Source organism: Theropithecus gelada, chromosome 20 (assembly GCF_003255815.1).
Source record: "Theropithecus gelada isolate Dixy chromosome 20, Tgel_1.0, whole genome shotgun sequence".
Taxonomy (NCBI): Eukaryota; Metazoa; Chordata; class Mammalia; order Primates; family Cercopithecidae; genus Theropithecus; species Theropithecus gelada.
The window spans coordinates 27,127,622-27,152,866 of record NC_037688.1 but is presented as its reverse complement, the minus strand read 5'-3'; the positions used below and the strand labels follow the sequence as shown (position 1 = coordinate 27,152,866).

The 25,245-nt window shown below is 40.7% G+C and overlaps 1 protein-coding gene across 1 annotated transcript in view; it reads right to left on the bottom strand.

The window, feature by feature from the left end:
• SNTB2 (syntrophin beta 2) overlaps nucleotides 1–25,245 on the bottom strand; it is a 116,628-nt gene that overhangs the window by 23,691 nt on the left and 67,692 nt on the right. The window contains exons 3-5 of the mRNA XM_025370971.1: nucleotides 20,576–20,786; nucleotides 14,599–14,741; nucleotides 1,551–1,747 (exon numbers count right to left, since the gene is read on the bottom strand). Coding sequence (XP_025226756.1) covers nucleotides 1,551–1,747; nucleotides 14,599–14,741; nucleotides 20,576–20,786 — 551 coding nt within the window. The remainder of the gene's footprint in view (nucleotides 1–1,550; nucleotides 1,748–14,598; nucleotides 14,742–20,575; nucleotides 20,787–25,245) is intronic.

Here is a 25,245-nt window from a genome sequence, read left to right as displayed (position 1 = left end):
CCGCCTGGAATTCCAGCACTTTGGGAAACTGAGGCAGGAGGACCTCTTGAGGCCAAGAGAGTTTGAGACCAGTCTGGGCAACAAAGCAAAAATTTTTTTCTTTTTTTAATTAGCTGAGTCCTGTGGTGGGCACCTGTAGTCCCAGCTACTTGGGAGACTTGAGGGAGGATTGCTTAAACACAGGAAAGTTCAAGGCTGCAGTGAACTCTGATCATGTCACTGTACTCCAGCTCGGGTGACAGAGCTAGACCCTGTCTCAATAAATAAATAAATAAATAAATAAATAAATAAATGCTGGGCAGCTACTCCAGAGACTGGAACTGGAGGATCCCTTGATCCCCAGAAGCTCAAAGCTGCTGCAGTGAGCTATGATGGATCATGCCACTGGACTCCAGCCTGGGTGATAGAGATCTCCACTTTAAAAAAAAAAAAAAAAGAGATGAACTATAAAAACGCCATGGTGTACATACAGTATTATAAATGTGCTTTGAGTCATATACCAGGCTTAAAAAAACTTTGCTAGTAAAATAGAGAAACCAGATTTCTTTCTATCATTATCACTTTTAGCTGCCATATTTTAGCACATTTTTAAGTCTGGCACAAATGATAATAGTTTTACTTTAAAACAAATTATGGTACAGTCATGCATCACCTAATGACAAGAATATGTTCTGAGAAATGCGTAATGCATCATGAGATGATTTCGTGATTGTATGAACATCACAGAGTGTACTTACATAAGCCTAGATGGCACACCCCACTATACACCTAGGCTCTATGGTATTGCCTATTGCTCTTAGGCTACACACTTATACAGTATATTACTGTACTGAATACTGTAAGCAACTGTAACACAATGGTAAGCATTTGTGTATCTTTTTTTTTTTTTTTTTTTTTGAGACAGGGTCTCACTCTGGTTGCCCAGGCTGGAGTGCAGTGGTATGATCTCAACTCACTCAGTCTCCCAAGTAGCTGGAACTACAGGTGCACACCACCACCCTCAGGTTTGTTTCTGTTTGTTTGTTTGCTTGTTTGTTTGTTCTTGAGACGGAGTCTTACTCTGTCGCCCAGGCTGGAGTACAGTGGCATGATCTCGGCTCACTGCAACCTCCACCTCCCGAGTTCAAGCAATTCTCCTGCCTCAGCCTCCGGAACAGCTGGGACTACAGGCGCATGCTGCCATGCCCGGCTAATTTTTTGTATTTACGGGGTTTCACTGTGTTGCCCAGGCTGGTCACAAACTCCTGAGCTCAGGCAATCCATCCCCCTCGGCCTCCCAAAGTGCTGGGATTATAGGCGTGAGCCACTGCGCCTGGCCTATTTTTTTTTTTTTTTAGTAAAGACAGGGTTTCACCATGTTGCCCAGGCTGCATTTGTGTGTCTTAACATATGTACACTTAGAAAAGGTATAGTAAAAATATGGTATTAAAATCTGAGGAAACTGCTGTCATATATGCAATCCATCACTGACTGAAATGTCATTATGCAGCACATGACTGTATAACAGTTCCATTTAATTACTACTAGAAATAAAAAGTCAGCATCTCTACCTAGAGAGACTTCCTTGATCAGCTCAGCAGCAGCATGGCAACCCTGAACAAGTATCCTGGTCCAGGATGACAGATCCCGATGTGTCTCCACCCTGAAGAGATGCATCTCAATGCCCTGTCGAGAGCCTGTCCTGGTAGCAAATGTAAGGTCAGATCCAAGGGAGGGGGATCGACATCCAGAGCCAGAATGAACCAACCTAGGACCACAAACAGAGCAGAAATCAAAAGTAACTACATTATCAGATAAAAATGTCAGGAATTTGTGCTCATTGATAAGCAGAAACTTATAAAAGCAATCAGCAGTTTTTGGATATAGACATTTCAAAGCAAGATTATAATCTGTGAAATACAGACCATTCTGTTTTCCCATAAAATGACCCCTGGTGTCACAGTCAGACAAGATACCAGTCTTGAACTCCTGGGCTCAAATAATCCTCCTGCCTCGGCCTCCCAAAGTGCTGGGATTACAGGTGTGAGCCACTGGGCCTGGCCAAGATACTGGGCTGGATGAACTGTGCCCTAATTTTCCATGAGCTCCTCTATGCTCCCAAGGGGTTATGTGTATCAAAAAGATATGATTTTGATTAGGAAATAAGTAAATTAACAGTAATAACTTAAGAGGAAAAATATGCTTCCATAAGAAAAAATGGATAGCTAACTGCATTTCAAACATTTCAGCCAAAGAGCTTTAAAAATATATTATTTTTAAACAACAATCTCTTGTCCAATCACCAAAGGACTTCCAATGGCAGAAGGCAGTGAATACCTCTTCTGGGGAGATGCAGCTAGTAAAGATGCACAGTGAACATAAAGTTGAGTTTTATCTAAAAATTCATGCTGCTTTTGCATTTGACTCTAGAATTCCTTGACCTATGAAGCAATGTTACGTGAAAAAAGATTCCAAAATAAATAAAACGGTCTTTGTTCGCAAATGACATGACTGTCTACATTTTAAAAATCCGCCAAAATAGACAAAAGAAATAAAACATACGGATGCATGCAGTGACTCACACCTGTAATCCCAGCACTTTCAGAGGCTGAGGCAGAAGGATCACTTGAGCCCAGGATTTTGAGAACAACCTGGGCAACATAGAGACACCCTGTCTTTGCAAAAAAAAAAAAAAAAAAAAAAAAAAAAGCTCAGCATGGTGGTGTGCACCTGTGGTCCCAGCTACTTGGGAGGCTGAGGTAGAAGTTGCTTGAGCCCAGGAGGTTGAAGCTGCCGTGAGCCATGATTATGCCACTGTACTCCAGCTTTGGTAACAGAGTGAGACCCTGTACGCAACTCCTAAAACTAATAAGCAATTATAGCAATGTTGCAGGATATAAGATTAATATACAAAAGTCAGTTGCTTTGAACAATTGAAATCTGAAATTAAAAACATACCATTTATGTCAGTTACCATAAAATGAAATGCTTAAGCATAAATCCAACAAAATATGTATAGAATCTCTATGAGAACAACTTCAAAACTTTCCCGAAAGAAAGCAAAGATGATCTAAATAAACCAAGAGATATTTTATGTTCATGGGTAGAAAGACCCCATATTAAGATGTCAATTTTCCTTTAGGTGATCTACAGATTCAATGCCATTCCATTAAAATCCCAGCAAGTTATTTTGTAGATACTGATAAACTGATTCCAAAGTTTGTATGGAAACTCAAAAGACTCAGATAGTCAACATAATACTAAAGAAGAAGAAAAGTTGAAAATACATCTGTATACTGGCACCACTCAACTTTGACTTACTATAAAACTACAGTAATCAAAACAGTGTGGAATTGGCAAAAGAACAAACAAATTGATCAATGGAACAGAATAGATAGCCCAGAAATAAACCCACACAAATACAGTCAACTGATCTTTGACAAAGAACAAAGGTTTTTCAGGCCGGGCGTGGTGGCTCATGTCTGTAATCCCAGCACTTTTTTTTTTTTTTTTTTTTTTTGGATTTTTAGTAGAGACGAGGTTTCACCATGTTAGCCAGGCTGGTCTTGACCTCCTGACCTCAGGTGATCTGCCTCCCTTTGCCTCCCTGAGTGCTGGAATTACAGGCATGAGCCACCGTGCCTGGCCAATCCCAGCACTTTGGGAGGCTGAGGCGAGCGGATCACTTGAGGTTAGGAGTTTAAGTCCAGCCTGGCCCACATGGTGAAACCCCATCTCTACTAAAATACAAAAATTAGCCAGGCATGGTGGTGGGCACCTGTAATCTCAGTTACTCGGGAGGCTGAGGCAGGAGAATCGCTTGAACCCAGGAGGCGGAAGTTGCAGTGAGCCGAGATCACACCACTGCACTCCAGCCTGGGTGACAGAGCGAGACTCCCTCTCAAAAAAAAAAAGAGAGAGAAAGGTGATTCAATGGAGAAAGAATGGTCTTCTCTTTCTTTTTTTTTTTTTTCTTAAGATGGAGTCTTGCTCTTGTCGTCCAGGCTGGAGCGCAATGGCGCGATTTCAGCTCACTGCAACTTCTGCCTCCTGGGTTCAAACGATTCTCCTGCTTTAGTCTCTTGAATAGCTGGAATTACAGGTTCCCACCACAATGCCCAGCTAATTTTTGTATTTTTAGTAGAGACAGTGTTTTACCATGTTGGCCAGGCTGGTCTCAACCTCAGGTGATCTGCCCGCCTCAGCCTCCCCAAGTGCTGGGAATAGAGGCGTGAGCCACTGCGCCCAGCCAAGAATGATCTGTCTTTTCAACAAATGATGCTAGAAATAAGTAGACATTCATATGCAGAAAAAAAAAAAAAGCGGACCTTACATACTTTTCACAAAAATTAACTCAAAATGGATCTTTGACCTAAGTGTAAAACACAATACTAAAATTTCTACAAAAATTAGCCGGGTCTGGTGGTGGGCGCCTGTAATCCCAGCTACTCAGGAAGCTGAGGCAGGAGAATCGCTTGAACTGGGGAGGCGGAGGTTGCAGCGAGCCGAGATTGCACCACTGTACTCCAGCCTGGGCAACAAGAGCGAAACTTCGTCTCAAAAAAAAAAAAAAAAAAAAAAAAAAAAATTTCTATCACGTAGGAGAAATGCTAGATGATCTAAAAGGATGTAATATCAAAAGCACAATCCCTAAAGAAAAAAATTCGGTAAGTTGGACTTCATTAAAATTAAAAATTTCTGATCTGCAAAAAATATTGTTAAGAGAATGAAAAGACAAGCCGCAGACAAAAAAATTCTTGCAAAACACATATCTGATAGAGGACTGGTATCCAAAATATATAAGGAACTCTTGCAACTGAACGATAAGTAAACAACCCAGTTAAAAAATGGGCAAAGGACAGCCGGGTGCGGTGGCTCAGGCCTGTAATCCCAGCACTTTGGGAGGCCGAGGTGGACGGATCACAGGTCAGGAGATCGAGACCATCCTGGCCAACATGATGAATCCCCATCTCTACTAAAAAAAGTACAAAAAATTAGCTGGGTATGGTGGCAGGAGACTGTAGTCCCAGCTACTCAGGAGGCTGAGGCAGGAAAATGGCATGAACCCAGGAGATGGAGTGTGCAGTGAGCCAAGATCGTGCCACTGCACTCCAGCCTGGGCGACAGAGCGAGACCCCATCTCAAAAAAAAAAAAAGGCAAAGGACCCACTTCTTGGTATATATCCAAAAGATCTCAAAACAAGATCTTGAAGATATCTGCACATCTATGTTCACTACAGCATTATCCACAATAGCCAAGAGATGGAAGCAACTTAAATGTCCACTGACAAAAGAAAGGATAAAGACAATTTGTTATAAATATACAATGGAACATACTATTCAGTCTAAAAAAGGAAATACTGTCATAATCTACAACATTTAGACAAATACTACATGAAGTCTACTTATATGAGGTATCCAAGGTATTACTCGTAACAACAGAAGGATGTAGTTATCAGGGGTTGAGGGAGAGATGGAAATGGAGAACTGTTGTTCAATAAAGTTTCTGTTTTGCAAGATAAAGTTCTAGAGATCTGCTACACAACAACGTGCATATAGTAAATACTAATCTACTGTACACTTAAAAGTAACTAGATGGCAAATTTTGTGAGTTTTTTAAAATAAAAATTTATCTGCTAAAGGCTCTGTCATTCACATTGAGTTTTTTTCACACACACACACACACACACACACCATTTCCCACCTCTGTCCATCAATAAACAATAACCAACCCAACAGCAACGAGTGTCCTTAGTGCCCAGATTGAAATCACCCCCTCCCTCAAAAAGATGAGGCTTCTTGGAAAATGACTCTAGAGAAGGAAATACATCAGCTTGGAATATTGGCTGGGTGTGGTGGCTCATGCCTGTAATCCCAGCACTCTGGGAGGCCGAGGCAAGCAGATCACAAAGTCAGGAGTTCAAGACCAGCCTGGCCAACACGATGAAACCCTGTCTCCACTAAAAATACAAAAATTAGCTGGGCATGGTGGTGTGTGCCTGTAATCCCAGATACTCGGGAGGCTGAGGCAGGAGAATCACTTGAACCCAGGAGGCGGAGGTTGCAGTGAGTAGAGATTGCACCACTGACCTCCAGCCTGGGCAACAGAGCAAGACTCCGTCTCAAAAAAACAAAAAAAACAAAAAACAAAACAAAACAAAAACCCTACAAAAAATGGTGAAGTATACATATAGGAAAACCATACGAAAAATAATTTTCCTTAAGGTCATGAAACTATTCAGTATTTTGCTTCACAGTTTAATCTATTCACTTTTTATATTTTCTTTTTTTTAAATTTTCATTCTGAGACAGGGTCTCACTCTGTCCCCCAGGCTGGAGTACAGTGGCACGGTGTTGGCTCACTGCAACCTCCATCTACCCGGCTCAAACAATCCTCCCATCTCAGCTTCCTGAGTAGCTGGGACTATAGGCATGCGCCACCACGCGCAGCTCATTTTCACATTCTGTGTAGAGATGCGGTCTCATTATGTTGCCCTGGCTGATCTTGAACTCCTGGGCTCAAGCAATCCTCCCACCTCAGCCTCCCAAGTAGTTGGGACAATAGGCATGTGCCGCCGTGCCTGGCTCATTTTTGTATTTTGTGTAGAGACAAGGTCTCATTATGTAGCCTAGGCTGATCTTGAACTCCTGGGCTCAAGCGATCCACCTGCCTCGGCCTCCCAAAGTACAGGAATTACAGGCATAAGCTACCACTCCTGGCCTCACTTTTTATATTTTGCCTATTTTAAAGAAGTATTAAGTAGATCTGTGTAACAGAACAAAATACTACCTCATTTATAAGGATTCACTCACCTGACAATGTTTTCTATAAAGGATTTTTAAAAATTTGGTGAGGAATGTACATCAAAGAGAAATAAATAAAATCTCTTTAATATCTAGCTTAAAAATAGCTGAATTTTAACATCTGCTTCAGCATTCTATTGTAGTATGCAGTCATAGCCTCACCTAGATATGTAGTTGGAAAAGGGAAGAGTATTTTAATAGCCCATTCAGATGATGTGGATAGCCTTCTGTCCACAGAACCAAAACTCAGCAAGTGGTTTCATAAAGATTAATTGCAACGTGGAATCTGAAACCTTATCAACAGTTTCTGTATCATGTTTACATTAAAAATCAACTGGTTTCCCTTGAAATTTCAATGGATCTTTTTTATGCGTGCATAATTTTGCAACATCATTTATCATTCATTTGGAAAAGTATTTGTTCACTGAGTTACACAGATTTTCCATGTTAAAAATGGTTCATTATAAAAGATGAAAAAAATCTCATTTGATATTACCACTACAAGCTCACAGTAGCAGATATGAGTTTTCCAGCATTCTAATTTTTGCTTGAAAGCTACAATTTTATCATTGGCAACTAATACTGTCAGTGTTTTCCTTAAGTTACAGACTCGGCCGGGCGCGGTGGCTCAAGCCTGTAATCCCAGCACTTTGGGAGGCCGAGGCGGGCGGATCACGAGGTCAGGAGATCGAGACCATCCTGGCTAACATGGTGAAACCCCGTCTCTACTAAAAATACAAAAAACTAGCCGGGCGTGGTGGCGGGCGCCTGTAGTCCCAGCTACTCGGAGGCTGAGGCAGGAGAATGGCCTGAACCTGGGAGGCGGAGCTTGCAGTGAGCCGAGATCGCGCCACTGCACTCCAGCCTAGGTGACACAGCGCGAGACTCCGTCTCAAAAAAAAAATAAAGACTCATTTTGGTGATCTGACAAATACCCAAGTCTGACTAAACGTGTTTGTCAATCGGTCATTCTTTCAAGAAAAAATGATGTTTCCATGAAAAAGCATGGAGTTCAGCTGAGAATTCAATCACACGTGCTTTTCCTTGAGACAACAGTCATTCTTCAGTATGTAGCAGAAGTGCTCCATGAGTACTTCCCATTTCATCACACAGAATGTTACAAAGATGAATACTCAAGGGTCAAGATTAAATAAAATTAATATTTTTTACTATTTCAGTAGAGACATTTTGAAGTTAAACTGGCATTTTTTTCCCTCTGCAAGTCCACATGGGGACAGATACAATGACTCCCAATACAGTTTGGTGCCAACTGCCTTGATTCATGCTAAGGTGCCAGCAATTTTACCCACCCTCAGTGCAAATGCCAACAACATGAAAAAAAAGCAAATGACATTTTAGTATTACTATGAAAACAGCTTTGAACTCACAAGGCCTCTGTAAAGGGAATCTTGCAGAGGTCCACGAAGTATACTTTGAGAACTGCTTTACTGAGCTGATTCCCAAAAAACCAACATGCCAATTAAACATCAGCTACCTTAGAAAGAGTTAAATAAATTTCAAAATTACTCTACATATGATCCAAGTAAGACAAAGTGTTGGGGAAAGCAATAGATACTTTATCATATTCAGTTTGAATGCTAATCCCAAAACAGACATTAAAAAATATAAAGTCTAAGAGAATTTTTTCCTACAGATTTCATTATGAAATATTTGGCAAAGGGAATCTAATTCAAACCAGATGCTGGACTCTTGCTGAGCAGCGGTTGGTTGGGAACACTGCTAAAAGGCCCCCCTTTTGTGGAGAGGCCAGATGAGTTCATGCAAAGGCATTTTGGCAGCTTTTGCCCCACAAGTCCCATAAGCACAGCACTACTCAATATTCCACATTCTAAAGTCACCACACTTTTTTTTTTTTGAGATCTTTTTTCTCTTCCAAAGAAAGCTTATAGGAAAAGACAACAAAATCCATATCCTGAAAAATCCAGAGCTCCTATAAAACCAGTGTCTTTCTACCTGTGTCGTGTATCTGGCTTTAATCTCAAGAAATGTGTAAAATAAAAAGCCTCTTCATTTATCACTTTCATGCCTTCACTTATTCCTCATTGGCCTGAACTACCAGCTATTAAAATCCATGCACATACAGAGCTTTGGTTTCGAAGAATCTGTAAATGTGCAAAAATATAAATGGCAGCTCATGGTTAATTTACGTTACTCTAAGGATGTTATTTGATTTTGAAGTACAATCAACTCTTAATTTTTCAGGGTTATCTACTTTGTTTAACATAATAAAGATCCTTAATTTCTTTTCCTTACCTGTGTGTTTATGTAATCCTTTTTTATTCTGTCTCATACACGTGTAAGAACATGGTCCAAAGTATTAACAATAGAATTAGGGAAATTAAACATTCAGCCCTTTCTCATTATTCGTTTAAATCTCAAATGTTCTCTTTCCCCTACATTAAAAACACTTTCTGGCCTTGCCTCCCTCTGCAGGATACCTCCTGGTCTGGTTTCATCTTCTGGTCTCTCTCAGGGTTACCCTTTACCCCTCTCTGGTTGGTAGAGGATGATTAAGCCCCACTTAATTCTATTGTGCAGTGACTTCAACCAATTCTACCTTGCCAACATGGCCACATGGAAAAACTAAACCTTTCATCTGTCTTGTTTATTCTAATCCACCAGTACTTCCTGAACAAGGAGTAAAGAAGCCCTGTTGTTACATTAATTAAACTTATTAAGAAACAACATGAATTAATTAAACTTATTAAGAAACAACATGAATTGGTATGGTGGCTCACACCTGTAATCCCAGAACTTTGGGAGGCGGGGGCATGAGAATTGTTTGAGCCCAGGAGTTTGAGACCAGACTGGGCAACACAGCAACACAGGCTAAAAAAATTAGCCTGGCATAGTGGCTTATGCCTATAGTCCTAGCTACTTGGGAAGCTGAGGTGGGAGGATGGCTTGAGCCCAGGAGTTTGAGGTTACAGTGAGCTATGATCCTGCCACTGCACACTCTAGACTGGACAATAGAGTGAGAGTTCATCAGAAAGAAAAAAAGAGAAGGAAGGAGGGAGAGAGGAAGAGAGAGGAGAAAAGAAAGGAAAAGGAAAGGAAAGGGAAGGCAGGGAAGGGGAAGGGGAAGAATAAGGAAAGGAATAGAGAAAGGAAGGCAGTCTAGGAAGCTCTATATGACCCACCCATTTAATTAATGGTGAGTTCAATTTGCATGAATGAGCATGTTTGAATTCCTCACCTTTAATATGAAACTTTGACTATCTGTAAAAATTGGTGGCAGATAAAAAAACTGCTCCTTTTCCTTTCTTTTAATTTTTTAGAGATGAGCGGTCTCACTATGTTGCCCAGGCTGGTCTTGAACTACTGGGCTCAAGTGACCCTTCCAGCCTCCCAAGAAGCTGGGATTACAGGCATGTGCCATGGCACCCAGCTAAGAGCTCTTCTTTTTTCCTTTTTTTTTTTTTTTGAGACGGAGTCTCACTCTGTCGCCCAGGCGGGAGTGCAGTGGCGCGATCTCGGCTCACTGCAAGCTCTGCCTCCCAGGTTCATGCCATTCTCCTGCCTCAGCCTCCCTAGTAGCTGGGACTACAGGCGCCCGCCACCACACCCAGCTAATTTTTTGCAGTTTTAGTAGAGACGGGGTTTCACTGTGTTAGCCAGGATGGTCTTGATCTCCTGACCTCGTGATCCGCCCGCCTCGGCCTCCCAAAGTGTTGGGATTACAGGCGTGAGCCACTGCGCCTGGCCAGAGCTCCTCCTTTAACAATGACCAAATTAAACTAATTATTATACTTTTTTTTTTTTTTGAGATGGAGTCTCGCTCTGTTGCCCAGGCTGGAGTGCAGTGGCATGACCTCAGCTCAATGCAACCTCTGCCTCCAGGGTTCAAGTGATTCTTCTGCCTTAGCTTCCCAAGTAGCTGGGGTTACAGGCGTGTGCCACCACGCTGGGCTAATTTTTGTATTTTTAGTAGAGACAAGGTTTCTCCAGGTTGATCAGACTGGTTTCGAACTCCTGACCTCATGATCTGCCTGCCTCAGCCTCCCAAAGTGCTGGGATTATAGGCATGAGCCACCGCACCTGGCCTAATTATTATGCTTTTTACAAAGAATTCTTCTTGGGCATAATTTTCATTTAATAATAAATATTATAATTAAAGCAGCTAACACTGAGCAGTTACAATGTGTCAGGCACCATTCTAGGCAGTTTATTAGTATTAACTCATTTAATACTCACACCCACCCTACCTCATTAGGGTACACTTAACAAATGAAAAATATGTGTCACAGAAAGGTTCAGTAGCATGCTACCACTTAGTATAACATTCAGTTTATTATGAAACAGTCTCTCTTTTCAATCTTGTTGGGTTTAATTATTTTATTGAAATAACTGAATTATTAAAATATAATTCACATACCATACAATTTATCTCTTGAAGTACAACGGTCTTTCGTATATTCAGAATTTAGGAACCATCACCACATTCAATGTTAGCAAATTGTCATCATCTCAAAAAGAAATCCTGTACCCATTAGCTACCTCCCCCTGTCAACGGCTAATCTACCTTCTGTCTATCCTGGGTTTGCCTATCCTGAACTTTTCATATAAATGCAACAATACAGTATGTGGTTGTTTGTGTCTGGCTTCTTTCACTTAGCATAATGTTTTCAAGATTCATTTACATTGTAGTGTGTATCAGAACATTATTGTTTTTAACTGCAAAATAGTATTCCACTGTGTGGATATGTCACATTTTATTTATCCATTCATCAGTTGAGGGACACTTAGGTTGTTTCCACTCTTAGGCTATTGTGAATAATGCTGTTATGAATGGTCATATGTAAGTTTTCATGTGGACATAAGTTTTCATTACTCTTGGGCATAACTTAGGAATGGAATTATGGGTCACAGCGTAACTCTACGTTTAGCTTTTGAGAAACTGCCAGACTGCCTTGCACAGCAAGTATACATTTTACATTCTCACCAGCAGTGTATAAAGATTCCATTTTCTCCACATCGTTGTTCACACTTTTTATTTTATCTGTCTTTTTAATTATAGCCATCCCAGTGGGTGGGAAATGATATCTCACTGTGGTTTTGATTTGCATTTCCCTGATGGTTAAGGATGCTGAACATCTTTTCATGTTCTTATTGGCCATTTGTATATCTTCTTTGGACAAATATCTATTCATATCACTTTCCCATTTCTTTTTTCTTTTTTCTTTTTTTTTTTTTTTGAGAGGGAGTCTCGCTGTCACCCAGGCTGGAGTGCAGTGGTGAGATTTCAGTTCACTGCAACCTCCACCTCTGGGTTCAAGCAATTCTCCTGCCTCAGCCTCCCAAGTAGCTGGGATTACAGTCCACGCCACCATGCCTGGCTAATTTTTGTATTTTTAGTAGGGATGGGGTTTCACCATGTTTGTCAGGCTGGTCTTTTAACTCCTGACCTCAGGTGATCCACCCACCTTGGCCTCCCAAAGTGCTGAGATTACAGGCATAAGACACTGCGCCCAGCCCTGTTTCTTAATTGCGTAATTTATCTTTTCATTACTGACTTGGATAATTCTTTTTTTTTTTCTTGAGACAAGAGTCTCACTCTGTCACCTAAGCTGGAGTGCAGTGGTGCAATCTCAGCTCACAGCAACCTCTGCCTCCCATATCCAGGCGATCCTCCTGCCTCAGCCTCCTGAGTAGCTGGGATTACAAGTATGCAACACCACACTGGCTAATTTTTATATTTTTAGTAGAGATGGGGTTTCACCATGTTGGTCAGGCTGGTCTTGAACTCCTGACCTCAGATGATAGGCCTGCCTCAGTCTCCCAAAGTGCTAGGATTACAGATGTGAGCCACCATGCCTGGACAAGAATTCTTTATATATTCTAGACACAAGTCTCGTCAGAAATATGATTTTGAAATATTTTCTCCCATTCTGTGAGTTATTTTTTCACTTTCTTGATGGTGACATTTGAAGCACAAGAGCTTTTAAGTTTCTTAAAGTCAAATTTATCTATTTTTTCTCTTGTTAACTGTGCTTTTGGTATCATATCTGAGAAGACTCTGCCTAACCCAAAGTCATGAAGATTTACTATATTTTATTCTACGAGTTTTATAATTTTAGCTCTTAAATCTTGTCTATATCTTTTCCCTACTTGCAAATTAATACCAGTGATAGTACACACACCACCCCATCTCATTCTTTAGTACCAAAGTGCTTTGGTGGTCCATGCCTAATCTACTTGATAGCCAAGAAATTATTTGCTTATGGCATTATAATTTCCAGTATTAAACAAAAGCTCATCTATGGAATGTGATAAATTTCTGCTTCATGCTTCCAGGTGCACACATTTTAAAAAAGAATAAAGCTACCTTCCTTGCATTCTATGATCAGAACCAAAGTGTAAGCTGATTCTACAAAATTTAAACTTAAGAGATCTCCAGAACCATATTCCTAAACTCTAAATCTTTGGAAAATATAAATTTATTTGCTCTAATTATAATTACTAAGACACGGTCACATATTTTTATAGGATTACCATCAAGTTCCTAATGTAATCATGACAGAGAAACTATAACTTAAGTAAAGAATTTAATTCAACTAAGATTTATTGATAGCCTCCTACATGCAAAGCATTGTGGGAAGTGCTGAGATGACTAAATCAGAGTTCTTGACTTCAAGGAGGTTATAATTTAGTGGGGATTTAAAAAACCAAATATTAAGAAATTTACAATAAACAATACTGTATATTTTATTTTATTTTTTTAAAAGAGAAACTGATAATTAAATTCAGTCTTTCTGCAGGACTATTCTGTCCTGAAGGAATTAATGAGGGCATACCTCCCTAATACTGAGGCTCAGCAAATCCTTTATTTCATTTTGTGATCTAGGAGCTCCAGCTCTAAATTACGGAGATACTACTGGAAGCCTATGTGAAAACGATTTTTTTTAATAAAAAGAATAATATATGTAAGGGAAGAATAATATATGTGGTAAGTTAAGGAAATCTTTTAAAGTGAAACTTTTCCTGTAATGCAAAGAATACTCTTCCTTACATGAATCTTTGTCTCCTCAAAGCAGGAAAACCCCACTATTCCCACTGGGATATTCCAGATAGTTTCATCATTTAGCTCTTTTGACTACCAAATACTTTCCCATGACACTCTTCTTTAATGTGTAGTTTTTGAGTTATATCAACACCTGATTATTTTATAAGTCCAAAAAAATTTGAATTTGGGTATGTTTTCTAGTTTCACAGTTATGATCCCTTAAGACATCTTGGCTCCCAAGTCTAAATTTCTCTATTCTTTTCCCTTTCAGCCCTCCATATGTGGAATGCTAGAAACACCCTGTGGCTTCAGGTCAAATCAATGGTTATTTCATAGAATCAAAATGATGTGTTCTTACATTAGAAAGAGAAGTTGAACAATATTTTGGCTGAGTTGTGTGGTTTATCCACAGTACCACATTCTGGTTTAAATGATTTCATCACTCAGTCAAAAGGCTGCCACAATTTTCAGTGGTTTTCTAGTCACAGTCAATAAAATAAAGAAAAAACACCCCTATAATCTTCATGACTAAGCAAGTCTTAAAAGGGAACAGTTAGGAAGTTTCTTTGACAACTTAAAAGGTACACACAAAAATGCTCACAAAAAAAACAATTTATTCTGAGCTAGCAGCTGCAAAATGATCAATAAGGTTGTAAAACAAAAAATTTTTGTCTGCATCCGCTACTTAAATGCTCTTTTAGGCACCTAAGATAACAGAATTCACTTTAAAATTCCTTTGTAGATTTAGAGTAGGATAAATATTTTATTTCCTTATCTTTAGTCTTACTTACCTTGTGGCAACAAGTGGGTAGCTGTGGCATGGTGATGCCCAGGCATCTCTTGTCCATGGCATACAGTCATAGAGCAGCAAATCCTTCTCAGTCACAGCCATGAGGACAGGTCTCCATTGCTGTCTTCCACCATCTAGTTTTGCCTGTTACAATGGAAAAATTCAGAAATCAGGGCTAACTATAATGATATGTCTTTGTAAAAGTTCCTTCAGTGATGGCCTAACACAATGGGTCTCCATGTTGTTTTCCCAACCTGATGGACTTGACATACAGGAAACATCTCACCAAGTTTACACTGGTAGGGACTCTCCACTGGGAGGTGTGAAGTGGTGTGTGTATTAGAGTTATAAACATTATCTAGTGATACAACACAGTTTTTCCCCATTCCATAATAACTGAACATTGCCAATTCTGTTTTTTCTTTTATTGAGATAGGGTCTCACTCAACTTCCCAAAGAGCTGGGATTACAGGCATGAGCCACACATCTGGCCAATATTGTCAATTCTAATTAAATATATAGTAATATGTTCAAAATTATAAGTTTCAGAATGTCTGATGTGTAATATCTTCTAAACATAGGACAGAAACTCCTACTACCAAGTAAGTCTGTATAATGTAAACATCAAAGTTTTTGATCAAGACTTACAATAAGAAATATAGTTTACATTGCAACCCAATATACGCATACATAGATAGTTGAATAAAATATTTTCCAAATAACATAACTCTCTTATTTTGTGCAATGTAATCTGTTAATGTCTATCTTTTTTTTTTTTTTTTTTTTTTTGAGACAGTCTCGGTCTGTCGCCAGGCTGGAGTGCAGTGGCACAATCGCGGCTCACTGCAACCTTTACCTCCTGCCTCAGCCTCCTGAGTAGTTAGGACTACAGGTGTGTGCCACCACACCCAGCTAATTTTTGTATTTTTAGTAGAGATGGGTTTCACCATGTTGGCCAGGGTGGTCTTGATCTCCTGATCTCATGATCCACCCGCCTTGGCCTCCCAAAGTGCTGGGATTACAGGTATGGGACACCTTGCCCGGCCCGTCTATTGTATTTTTTTAAAACGCAGATCATGCCGGGCACGGTGGCTCAAGCCTGTAATCCCAGCACTTTGGGAGGCCGAGACGGGCGGATCACGAGGTCAGGAGATCGAGACCATCCTGGCTAACACGGTGAAACCCCGTCTCTACTAAAAAATACAAAAAACTAGCCGGGCGAAGTGGCGGGCGCCTGTGGTCCCGGCTACTCGGGAGGCTGAGGCAGGAGAATGGCGTGAACCCGGGAGGCGGAGCTTGCAGTGAGCTGAGATCCGGCCACCGCACTCCAGCCTGGGCGACAGAGCCAGACTCAGTCTCAAAAAAAAAAAAAAAACAGATCACAATTCACTATTTGTCGTTTTTTTTTTTTTTCTTTTTGAGACGGAGTTTCGCTCTTGTTGCCCAGGCCGGAGTGCAATGGTACAATCTCAGCTTACTGCAGTCTCAGCCTCCTGGGTTCAAGTGATTCTCCTGCTTCAGCCTACTGAGTGGCTGGGATTATAGGCATATGCCACCACACCCAGCTAACCTTGTATTTTTAGTAGAAACAAGGTTTCTCCATGTTGGTCAGGCTGGTCTCGAACTCCTGATTTCAGGTCATCTGCCCGCCTCAGCCTCCCGAAGTGCTGGGATTACTGGAGTGAGCCATAGCGCCAGACCCACTGTGTGTGTGTGTTTTTTGTTTTGTTTTGTTTTTTGAGACGCAGTATCACTCTGTTGCCCAGGTTGGAGTGCAGTGGTGCGATCTCGGCTTACCGCAACCTCTGCCTCCTGGGTTCAAGCAATTCTCCTGCCTCAGCCTCCCGAGTAGCTGGGACTACAGGTGCATGCTGCCACGCCCAGCTAATTTTTTTGTATTTTAGAAGAGATGGGGTTTCACTGTATTGCCCAGGCTGGCCTCGAACTCCTGGGCTCAGGCAATCTGCCTGCCTCGGCCTCCTAGAGTGCTAGGATTACAGGCGTAAGCCAATGTGCCCAGCCTCACTGTGTTGTATTTTTAAAAAATTATTATTAACCCAGAACTTAACAGCTTAAGAAAACACTTAAACTATGTTCCAAGAGTTCTCCATTGTATTTTATTTATTATTATTATTATTATTATTATTATGTTTTTAGACAGAGTCTTGTTCTGTCACCCAGGCTGGAGTGCAATGGCAAGATCTTGGTTCACTGCAACCTCCACCTCCCGGGTTCAAGCAATTCTCCTGCCTCAGCCTCCTGACTAACCTGAGATTACAGGCACCCGCCACCACGCCCACCTAATTTTTTGTATTTTTAGTACAGCCAGGGTTTCACCATGTTGGCCATACTAGTCTCGAACTCCTGACCTCAGGTGATCCACCTATCTCAGCCTCCCAAAGTGCTGGGATTACAAGCATGAGCCACCGTGCCTGGCCCATTGTATTTTAGAAATTTATGTTTCAGCTTAGAAGGTTGCATTGAATTTACTTGTATAATGCTCAGTTATCTCTAAAAATGTTTTAAACTTCAGGAAAACAACTACTATTTATCCATACTGTCAAGGATCCAAGGCCAAAAAGCCAAAGACTATATTCAAGAAAAGCCCTGTCATGATCAAAACTTTTCCCTCCTCAGGAGACCTCTGAGCAAGGACTGTTTAACAACACTGTATTTTAACACTGATCCTTCAGCTCAGCACCACTGACAGCTTCAAGGAGAATTCAAATTGATGAATCACTTATCTCTGAAAGTGTTGCCTTCAGAGCCCTTTTCACGTGCTTTCCTTAAGGACTTCTGAAGGTAATCTGGACATGAGAACCTTACATCTATAATCTGAAAGTGGCCTGAATGGTTTGGTTCTGTGCTATAATATCTATCACTGGGACTCTCTTCTCCTAGGAGTTTGAGACCAGCCTGGGCAACACAGTGAGATCCTATCTCTACAAAAAATAATTTTAAAATTAGCCTGGTGTGGTGGTACGTGCTTGTAGTCCTAGCTACTCAGAAGACTGAAGTGGGAGGATTGCTTGGGCCCAGGAGGTTGAGGCTGCAGTGAGCCATGATTACACCACTGCACTTCAGCCCACGTGAAAGAATGAGACCCTGCCTCAAAAAAAAAAAGTAGAGTGGAATGGTGGTTCCCAGTGGCTGGAGTGAGGCGTAAATGGGGAAAGTGAAGATGTTGGTCAAATGGTACAAAGTTTCAATTAAACAGGATGAATAAATTCTGATAATCTTTTGCATAGTATGGTGACTATAGTTAATAATAATATATTGACCGGGCATAGTAGCTCACACCTGTAATCCCAGAACTTTGGGAGCGTGAGGCGGGTGGATGACCTGAGGTCAGGAGTTTGACACCAGTCTGGCCATCATGGTGAAATCCCATCTCTACTAAAAATACAAAAATTAGCTGGGTGTGGTGGCATGTGCCTGTAATCCCAGTTACTCAGGAGGCTGACGCAGGAGAATAGCTTGAACTTGGGAGGCAGAGGTTGCAGTGAGCCAAGATCGCACCACTGCACTCCAGCCTGGGCGACAGAGTAAGACCTCATTTCAAAAAAATAAATTGCGTATTTCAAAATACGTTAAAAGAAAAAATTTTAAATGTTTTTACCACAAAGAAACGATAAATATTTGAGGTGATGGATATGTTGATTAGCCTGATTTGAGCATTCCACAATGTATACATGTATCAAAACATTATATTGTATTCCATAAATATACATAATTATTTGCCAATTTAAAAAAAACACTGTGAACATGGAAATTAAACAAAACAAACAAACAAACAAAACAAAAACCAATATAACCAGTTAAAGGGTAAAATCAGTCACATAAAAATTAGTATCAATAACCTAGGAGGCGGAGCTTGCAGTGAGCCGAGATCGCGCCACCGCACTTCAGCCTGGGCGACAGAGCAAGACTCCATCTCCAAAAAAACAAAAAGAGAAATATCCCCTACCCTCTGAACTCTCACTATCTAAACTTAGGAACTGATGTGAACCTTTGGATAAATCCCTTACTAACCAAAGTTTTACTATTTACTGTCAGAAACTTAAGAACTGAATATATGCAGATAATGTTGATATCCTTATCTGATCTACCTGGACATAGGAGCCAAAGGATCTGGACAGTGCATGTGTGAAAGGACCCAGCTAATTTTTCTTTAGTTGTTAATTTTTTGTAGAGATGGGGTTTTGCCATATTGCCCTGGTTGGTCTCAAACTCCTGGTCTTAAGCGATCCTCCCACCTCAGCCTCCCAAAGTGTTGGTTTTACAGGTATGAGCTACCACATCCTGCCTCATATTTTCTTTTTATTTGCATAAAGAAACTCTCAAAAGATTCAATAGAAAGGAATAAGAGTTGTTACCTTCCCAGGGCAAAGGGCATAACAGGTGGATAGGTAACAGGAATGAGGGCAAGACTTTTCACCTATTAATTTTTTGTTTGATTTTTCAACCATGTGAATGTGTTACCTTTTTAAAATCATGAGGATTTTGAACAATGCCAGAAGCACAGAACAATTACCATTCAATTCAAGTTTTCAACTAGCATATAAAATATAGAAACAATGATAAACACAACTAAAATGTTAAAATTTTCAAAGTCATAAGTACTTATACCATGACTTTCACTCATTTATTAGTTATTCTAATTATGCTTTATAGAAATGATCACTGTACTAATATTACATTCTCATTATAATTTTATTTGAAATATTCATAAAAAGTTGAGAAGTGGCAAAAAATAAAATAAAAAAATTACTCTTGCTGGTGACCAAACTTGGCCCCTGAATTACCACAATTACTTGGTACCACCAAGATCACCAGGCACCACCACAGATCTACCACATCAGAACTGCTTTGAGGACAATATCCTCCTCAAATAAATAAAATCAACCTGGACTTAAAAAAAAAAAGTTAGAACTATGTTGGGGTGGAAGGTGGGAACCAGTGGGAAAATGTACTTAAAAAAAAAAAAAAAATCAAAACTGAAAGAACAGAATCCTTCCTGTGCTGATTCTGCTGTATTTGGGAACCAGTTATTTAGTCCACTCCCTGGCCCTTTGCACACACAACTAGGATTCAAAACCTAAGTTTCAAAAAGACTCAAAAGCAGTGAAAAACAGAGCTAGCACTTAAACACTCATCTCCGAACCCCCTAGTCCAGTCCTTTTTTTTCAAGCCCCTCTAGCCTAGCTGATGGTGAAGAAAAAAGATGTAACACAATGTCACATGGAACTTTTACTCTCCTTTTGTCAAACCTGGGATCTAAAATAACTTGGGCTTTCAAGTTCTTCTTTTCCTTTCACTCAACATCTACTCAGGCTTTCTTGTTTCTTTTTTTTTCACTTTTCAGTTATGGAAGACAATTGTACCTCTGTCTAATTGTAAAATCGTTTGTATATTTTATACTTTTTCCAGAGCAGGGGAATCAACTACAGCCTGCTGCCCCTAGAAGCTCTTCTAGTCAGGAACAAGGGTTGGGAAACTATGACCCCTGGGCCAGATCCAGCCAACCACCAGTTTACTTGTTTTTGTAAATAAAGTTTTACTGAAACGCAGTCACACCCATTCATTTTCCTATTGCCTATTACAGTTGTCTTGCTACAACAGAAGAATCAAGTAGTTGTGATGCTATCTTGCCCTTTACAGAAAAAGTTAGCTGAACCTGATCTAAAATCATGAAAATTATCCTCTGTCATTAAGGATAGAGATGGTAATAAGAACTTCTTTTTAGTAACAGTATGATAGTGATTACTATGTCAGTTACTTCTGGTTGAGTGGATAATTAGCAACAAATAGCCAAAGGTAGAAGGAGAAAAAGGGAGGTGAAACAAAAGACCGAAAAACAAAAGATCTGCAAGTTAGATATCCAGGACCTAACTGCATGTTAAGTATTACAGATATCTAAAATGAGGATCCATCCTGGCTCTGAATGGGAACCATGTGATACCTGCCTCCCAGCCTACCTGTTCTGCCAGCCAGGCAATATGCTTGACCTCTTTACTGCCTCCTGCTGTACTGGTTGCCCCAAGCATGGCGTTGAGTTCAGCCAACACCTGTGGGAGGAGAGCCATTATGTTGGTGTGGATAGCTACGAACCAGGAGTGTGCTGTGGCTGTATCTTTGCAGCGTAGGATCAACGTGTTCCTGCTATCAGGAGAATGTAGCTCTATCAATCTGTGTGGAAAAAGAAAAAAAAAATGAGCTAGGACAGAAGTCACCAAACCTGCCAGGTTTAAAATACATAACTGCAAATCTATTTTAACTTAGCATTTTCAAACACATCTGTATACTCAAATAAAGATACTTTCAGGCCAGGCGCGGTGGCTCAAGCCTGTAATCCCAGCACTTTGGGAGGCCGAGACGGGTGGATCATGAGGTCAGGAGATCGAGACCATCCTGGCTAACATGGTGAAACCCTGTCTCTACTAAAAAATACAAAAAACTAGCCGGGCGAGGTGGCGGGCGCCTGTAGTCCCAGTTACTCGGGAAGGCTGAGGCGGGAGAATGGCGTGAACCCGGGAGGTGGAGCTTGCAGTGAGCTGAGATCCGGCCACTGCACTCCAGCCTGGGCGGCAGAGCGAGACTCCGTCTCAAAAAAAAGATACTTTCTCGGCCAGGCACAGTGGCTCACGACTGTAATACCAGCACTTTGGGAGGCCAAGCCAGGCAGATTGCCTGAGCTCAGGAGTTCGAGACCAGCCTGGGCAACACAGTGAAACCCCATCTCTGCTAAAATACAAAAAATTAGCTGGGCATGGTAGTGGGTGCCTGTAATCCCAGCTACTCAGGAGGCTGAGGCAGGAGAATAGCTTGAACCCGGGAGGTGGAGGTTGCAATAAGCCAAGATCACACCACTGCACTCCAGCCTGGGTGACAGAGCGAGACCCCGTCTAAAAAAAAAAAAAGAAAAAAAAAGATACTTTCTCTTAATTCCCTAGAGCTCAATTCCAAAGAAAACAACATATGGAAAGATAAAAATCAGAGGCCGGGCGCGGTGGCTCACTCCTGTAATCCCAGCACTTTGGGAGGCCAAGGCAGGTGGACTGTCTGAGATCAGGAGTTTGAGGCCAGCCTGGCCAACACAGTGACATCCCGAATCTACCAAAAATACAAAAAATTTAGCCAGGCGTGGGGGCAGGCGCCTGTAATCCCAGCTACTCGGGACGCTGAGGCAGGGGAACTGCTTGAACTAGGGAGGTGGAGGTTGCAGTGAGCCAAGATCCAGCCTGGGTGACAGAGCAAGACTCTGTCTCAAATAAATAAATAAATAAATAAAATATATTAAAAAATCAGAAAGACCAACTTGGGCTAGTTACTGAACCTGAGAAAAAATTAAAGAAACACCAACTGCTGGATCTGTCGTTTCAGTGTTAAAGTAATAAGCTGAGGGAACTTACTGTAGTCTACAGTAGATAACTTTGCCTTAATTTCTATGTCTAAGAAATGAAAAGCATGCTTGCTGAACCATATAGGCACATTGAAAAGAAGGAACTGATACTCTTTTAAACATTTAGGAAATTCTGGTATAAAGTAGTGCCAGCTTAAAAATGTGTACTGCCAAATAATGAACTGAAATTTACATTATGTGAAATAAATAGAAAATTAGCAGCCGGGCATGGTGGCTCACGCCTGTAATCCCAGCACTTTGGGAGGCTGAGATGGGCAGATCACCTGAGGTCAGGAGTTTGAGACCAGCCTGGCCAACATGGTGAAACCCCATCTCTACTAAAATATACAAAAATTAGCCACGCATGGTGGCACATGCCTGTAATGTCAGCTACTCAGGAGGCTGAGGCAGGAGAATCGCTTGAACCCAGGAGTCAGAGATTGCAGTGAGCCAAGATCGCGCCACTGCACTCCAGCCTGGGTGACAAAGTGAGACTTCCTCTCAAAAAAAAAAAAAAAAAGAAAAAAGAAAATTAGCAGATTATTACTCTTTATGAAAATTTAGAACTGTGTTTGGGTACTTTTATGTGATAACTCATCCAGTGAGTTATGGTAGAAAAATAGTTAAGGGATCAACACTATGACTGTTCTGTATTAGTTAATGCTCACCAAGAACAATCTATATTTCAAAAGTAACCTTTAGAAAACTGCTAAAATATTTTAAATATACATTGAACAAATTCTTTATAAAGCAATCTATTGAATATTGTTTTGTGTTTTAATCAAAGTTCTTGCAAAGATGAATTTTAAAAGTCAAATAAATAAATAAATAACATATATACTCTGCTGTGAACACATATCTTTTAAAATGGAAAAAAAAAAAAGCAATTAGGAGTGTTTTTCATGGTAGGCTACAAATTCACAAACCGCCAATGACCAGGGAGTGAGTTTTCTTTACATTATTTTCTGAAGACAGTTTTTGCTGCCTAAAGGCACTATCATCAGATTCTATGCCACTTGTCAAAAAGATAAGCAATTTACAAGTACACTAGCATTTCTGCTTTGAAGCTCTTTTGTCACAGTTTCTAAACCCTTTATAATTCCAAATACTTTAAGTTGTCATATTTTGTATTACAAATATTCATTTTCATTTGAATTCTGGTTGGTCTATACTTTCTTAAATAAACATTTATTGAGCACCTACTATATGCCAAATATTGTGCTAGGCACTGGTACTGGAGATACAGTGATGAAAAAAGTGTATCATCTAGCTACTTCCAGGCCTACCTACTAGTCTATCCATCTTTTATATGCTGTCAAAGTTTTATGGTAACAGCAAAATAGGACAAAAGTTCTAGAAAATAGAAGACATAAAATAAGAGTTGTGAACAGCCAAAAGGCTTAAGAAAAGTCTATATTTGAAAGTTCATATGACTCAGAGGAAAACCTTTAGATATCAAGTTTTAAGCTATTTGCTTTTTATTTAGACACAGTTCTGATGAGCTCTTTATTTGATTTCCTATTATATACCTACGTATATTAAGAGGTAGCGTGGTTCCAGAATTTAGAGGGTCTTGAACAGCAGGTTAAGTCTGAATATTAATTGGTAACTTTTTTTTTTTTTTTGAGATGGAGTCTTGCTCTTTGCCCAGGCTGAAGTGCAGTGGCACAATCTCGGCTCACTGAAACCTCTGCCTCCTGGGTTCAAGCAATTCTCCTGCTTCAGCCTCCCAAGTAGCTGGGATTACAGGCACACACCACCAAGCCTGGCTAATTTTTGTATTTTTAGTAGAGACAGGGTTTCACCATGTTGGCCAGGCTGGTCTTGAACTCCTGACCTCAAGTGATCCGCCCACCTAGGTCTCCCAAAGTGCTGGGATTACAGGCGTGAGCCACTGCGCCTGGCCTTAATTGGTAACTATTAATAACATAGAATCACTTAGGATTCTCAATAGGAGGGCAACATGATCAAAACAATCAACTTAAAAATAATTTTATGAGACATTTGTACACCCATGTTTATAGCAGCATCATTCACAATAGCCAAAAGGTGGAAGCAACCCAAATGTCCATCAATGGATGAATGGATAAACAAAATGTAGTATATACATATAATGGCATTATTCACCCCTTAATAAGGAAGAAATCCTAACACATGTTACAACACACATCATTAAGGATATTATACTAAGTAAAATAAGCCAGTCACGAAAAAAGAAATAATGTATGAACCCACTTTTATGAAGTATCTACAGCAGTCAAACTCACAGAAAGTGGAATGGTAGGTGCCAGGAGCTGAAGGAAGGGTGAAATGGGGAGGTTTTTAATGAGTAGAGAATTTTAGTTTTGCAAGAAGAAAAATTTCTGGACATTGGTTGTACAAAAATATGAATATACTTAACACTTCTGACCTGTACACTTAAAAATGATTAAGAAATTTTATGTTATGTGTATTTTACCACAATTTAAAAAAATTAGGTCAAGTACAGTGACTCACACCTGTAATCCCAACACTTTGGGAGGCTGAGGCGGGGAAATCACTTGAGGCCAGGAGTTTGAGACCAGCCTGGGCAACAAAGTGAGACCCCATCTCTACAAAAAAAAAAATTTTTTTTTTTTTTGAGACGGAGTTTCGCTCTTTCGCCCAGGCTAGAGGGCAGTGGCTGATCTCAGCTCACTGCAACCTCCGCCTTCCGGTTTCAAGCAATTCTCCTGCCTCAGCCTCTCCAGTAGCTGGGACTACAGGCGCCCGCCACCATGCCCAGCTAATTTTTGTATTTTTAGTAGAGACGAGGTTTCACTATGTTGGCCAGCCTGGTCTTGAACTCCTGACCTCATGATCCGACCGCCTCGGCCTCCCAAAGTGCTGGGATTACAGGCATGAGCCACTGCGCCCGGCCCCCACTCAATTTTTTTTTTTTTTTTTTTGAGACAGACTTTACCTTTTCTTGCCCGGGCTGGAGTGCAATGGCGCAGTCTCAGCTCACTGCAACCTCCACCTCCTGGGTTCAAGCGATTCTCCTGCCTCAGCCTCCCCAAGCAGCTGGGATTACAGGCATGTGCCACCACGCCCGGCTAGTTTTTGTATCTTTAGTAGAGACGGGGATTCACCATGTTGGTCAGGCTGGTCTGAAATTCCTGACCTCAGGTGATCCACACGCCTCAGCCTCCCAAACTGCTGGGATTATAGCCATGAACCATCGTGCCTGGCCCCCACATGCTTTTTTTTTTTTTTTTTTTTTTTTTT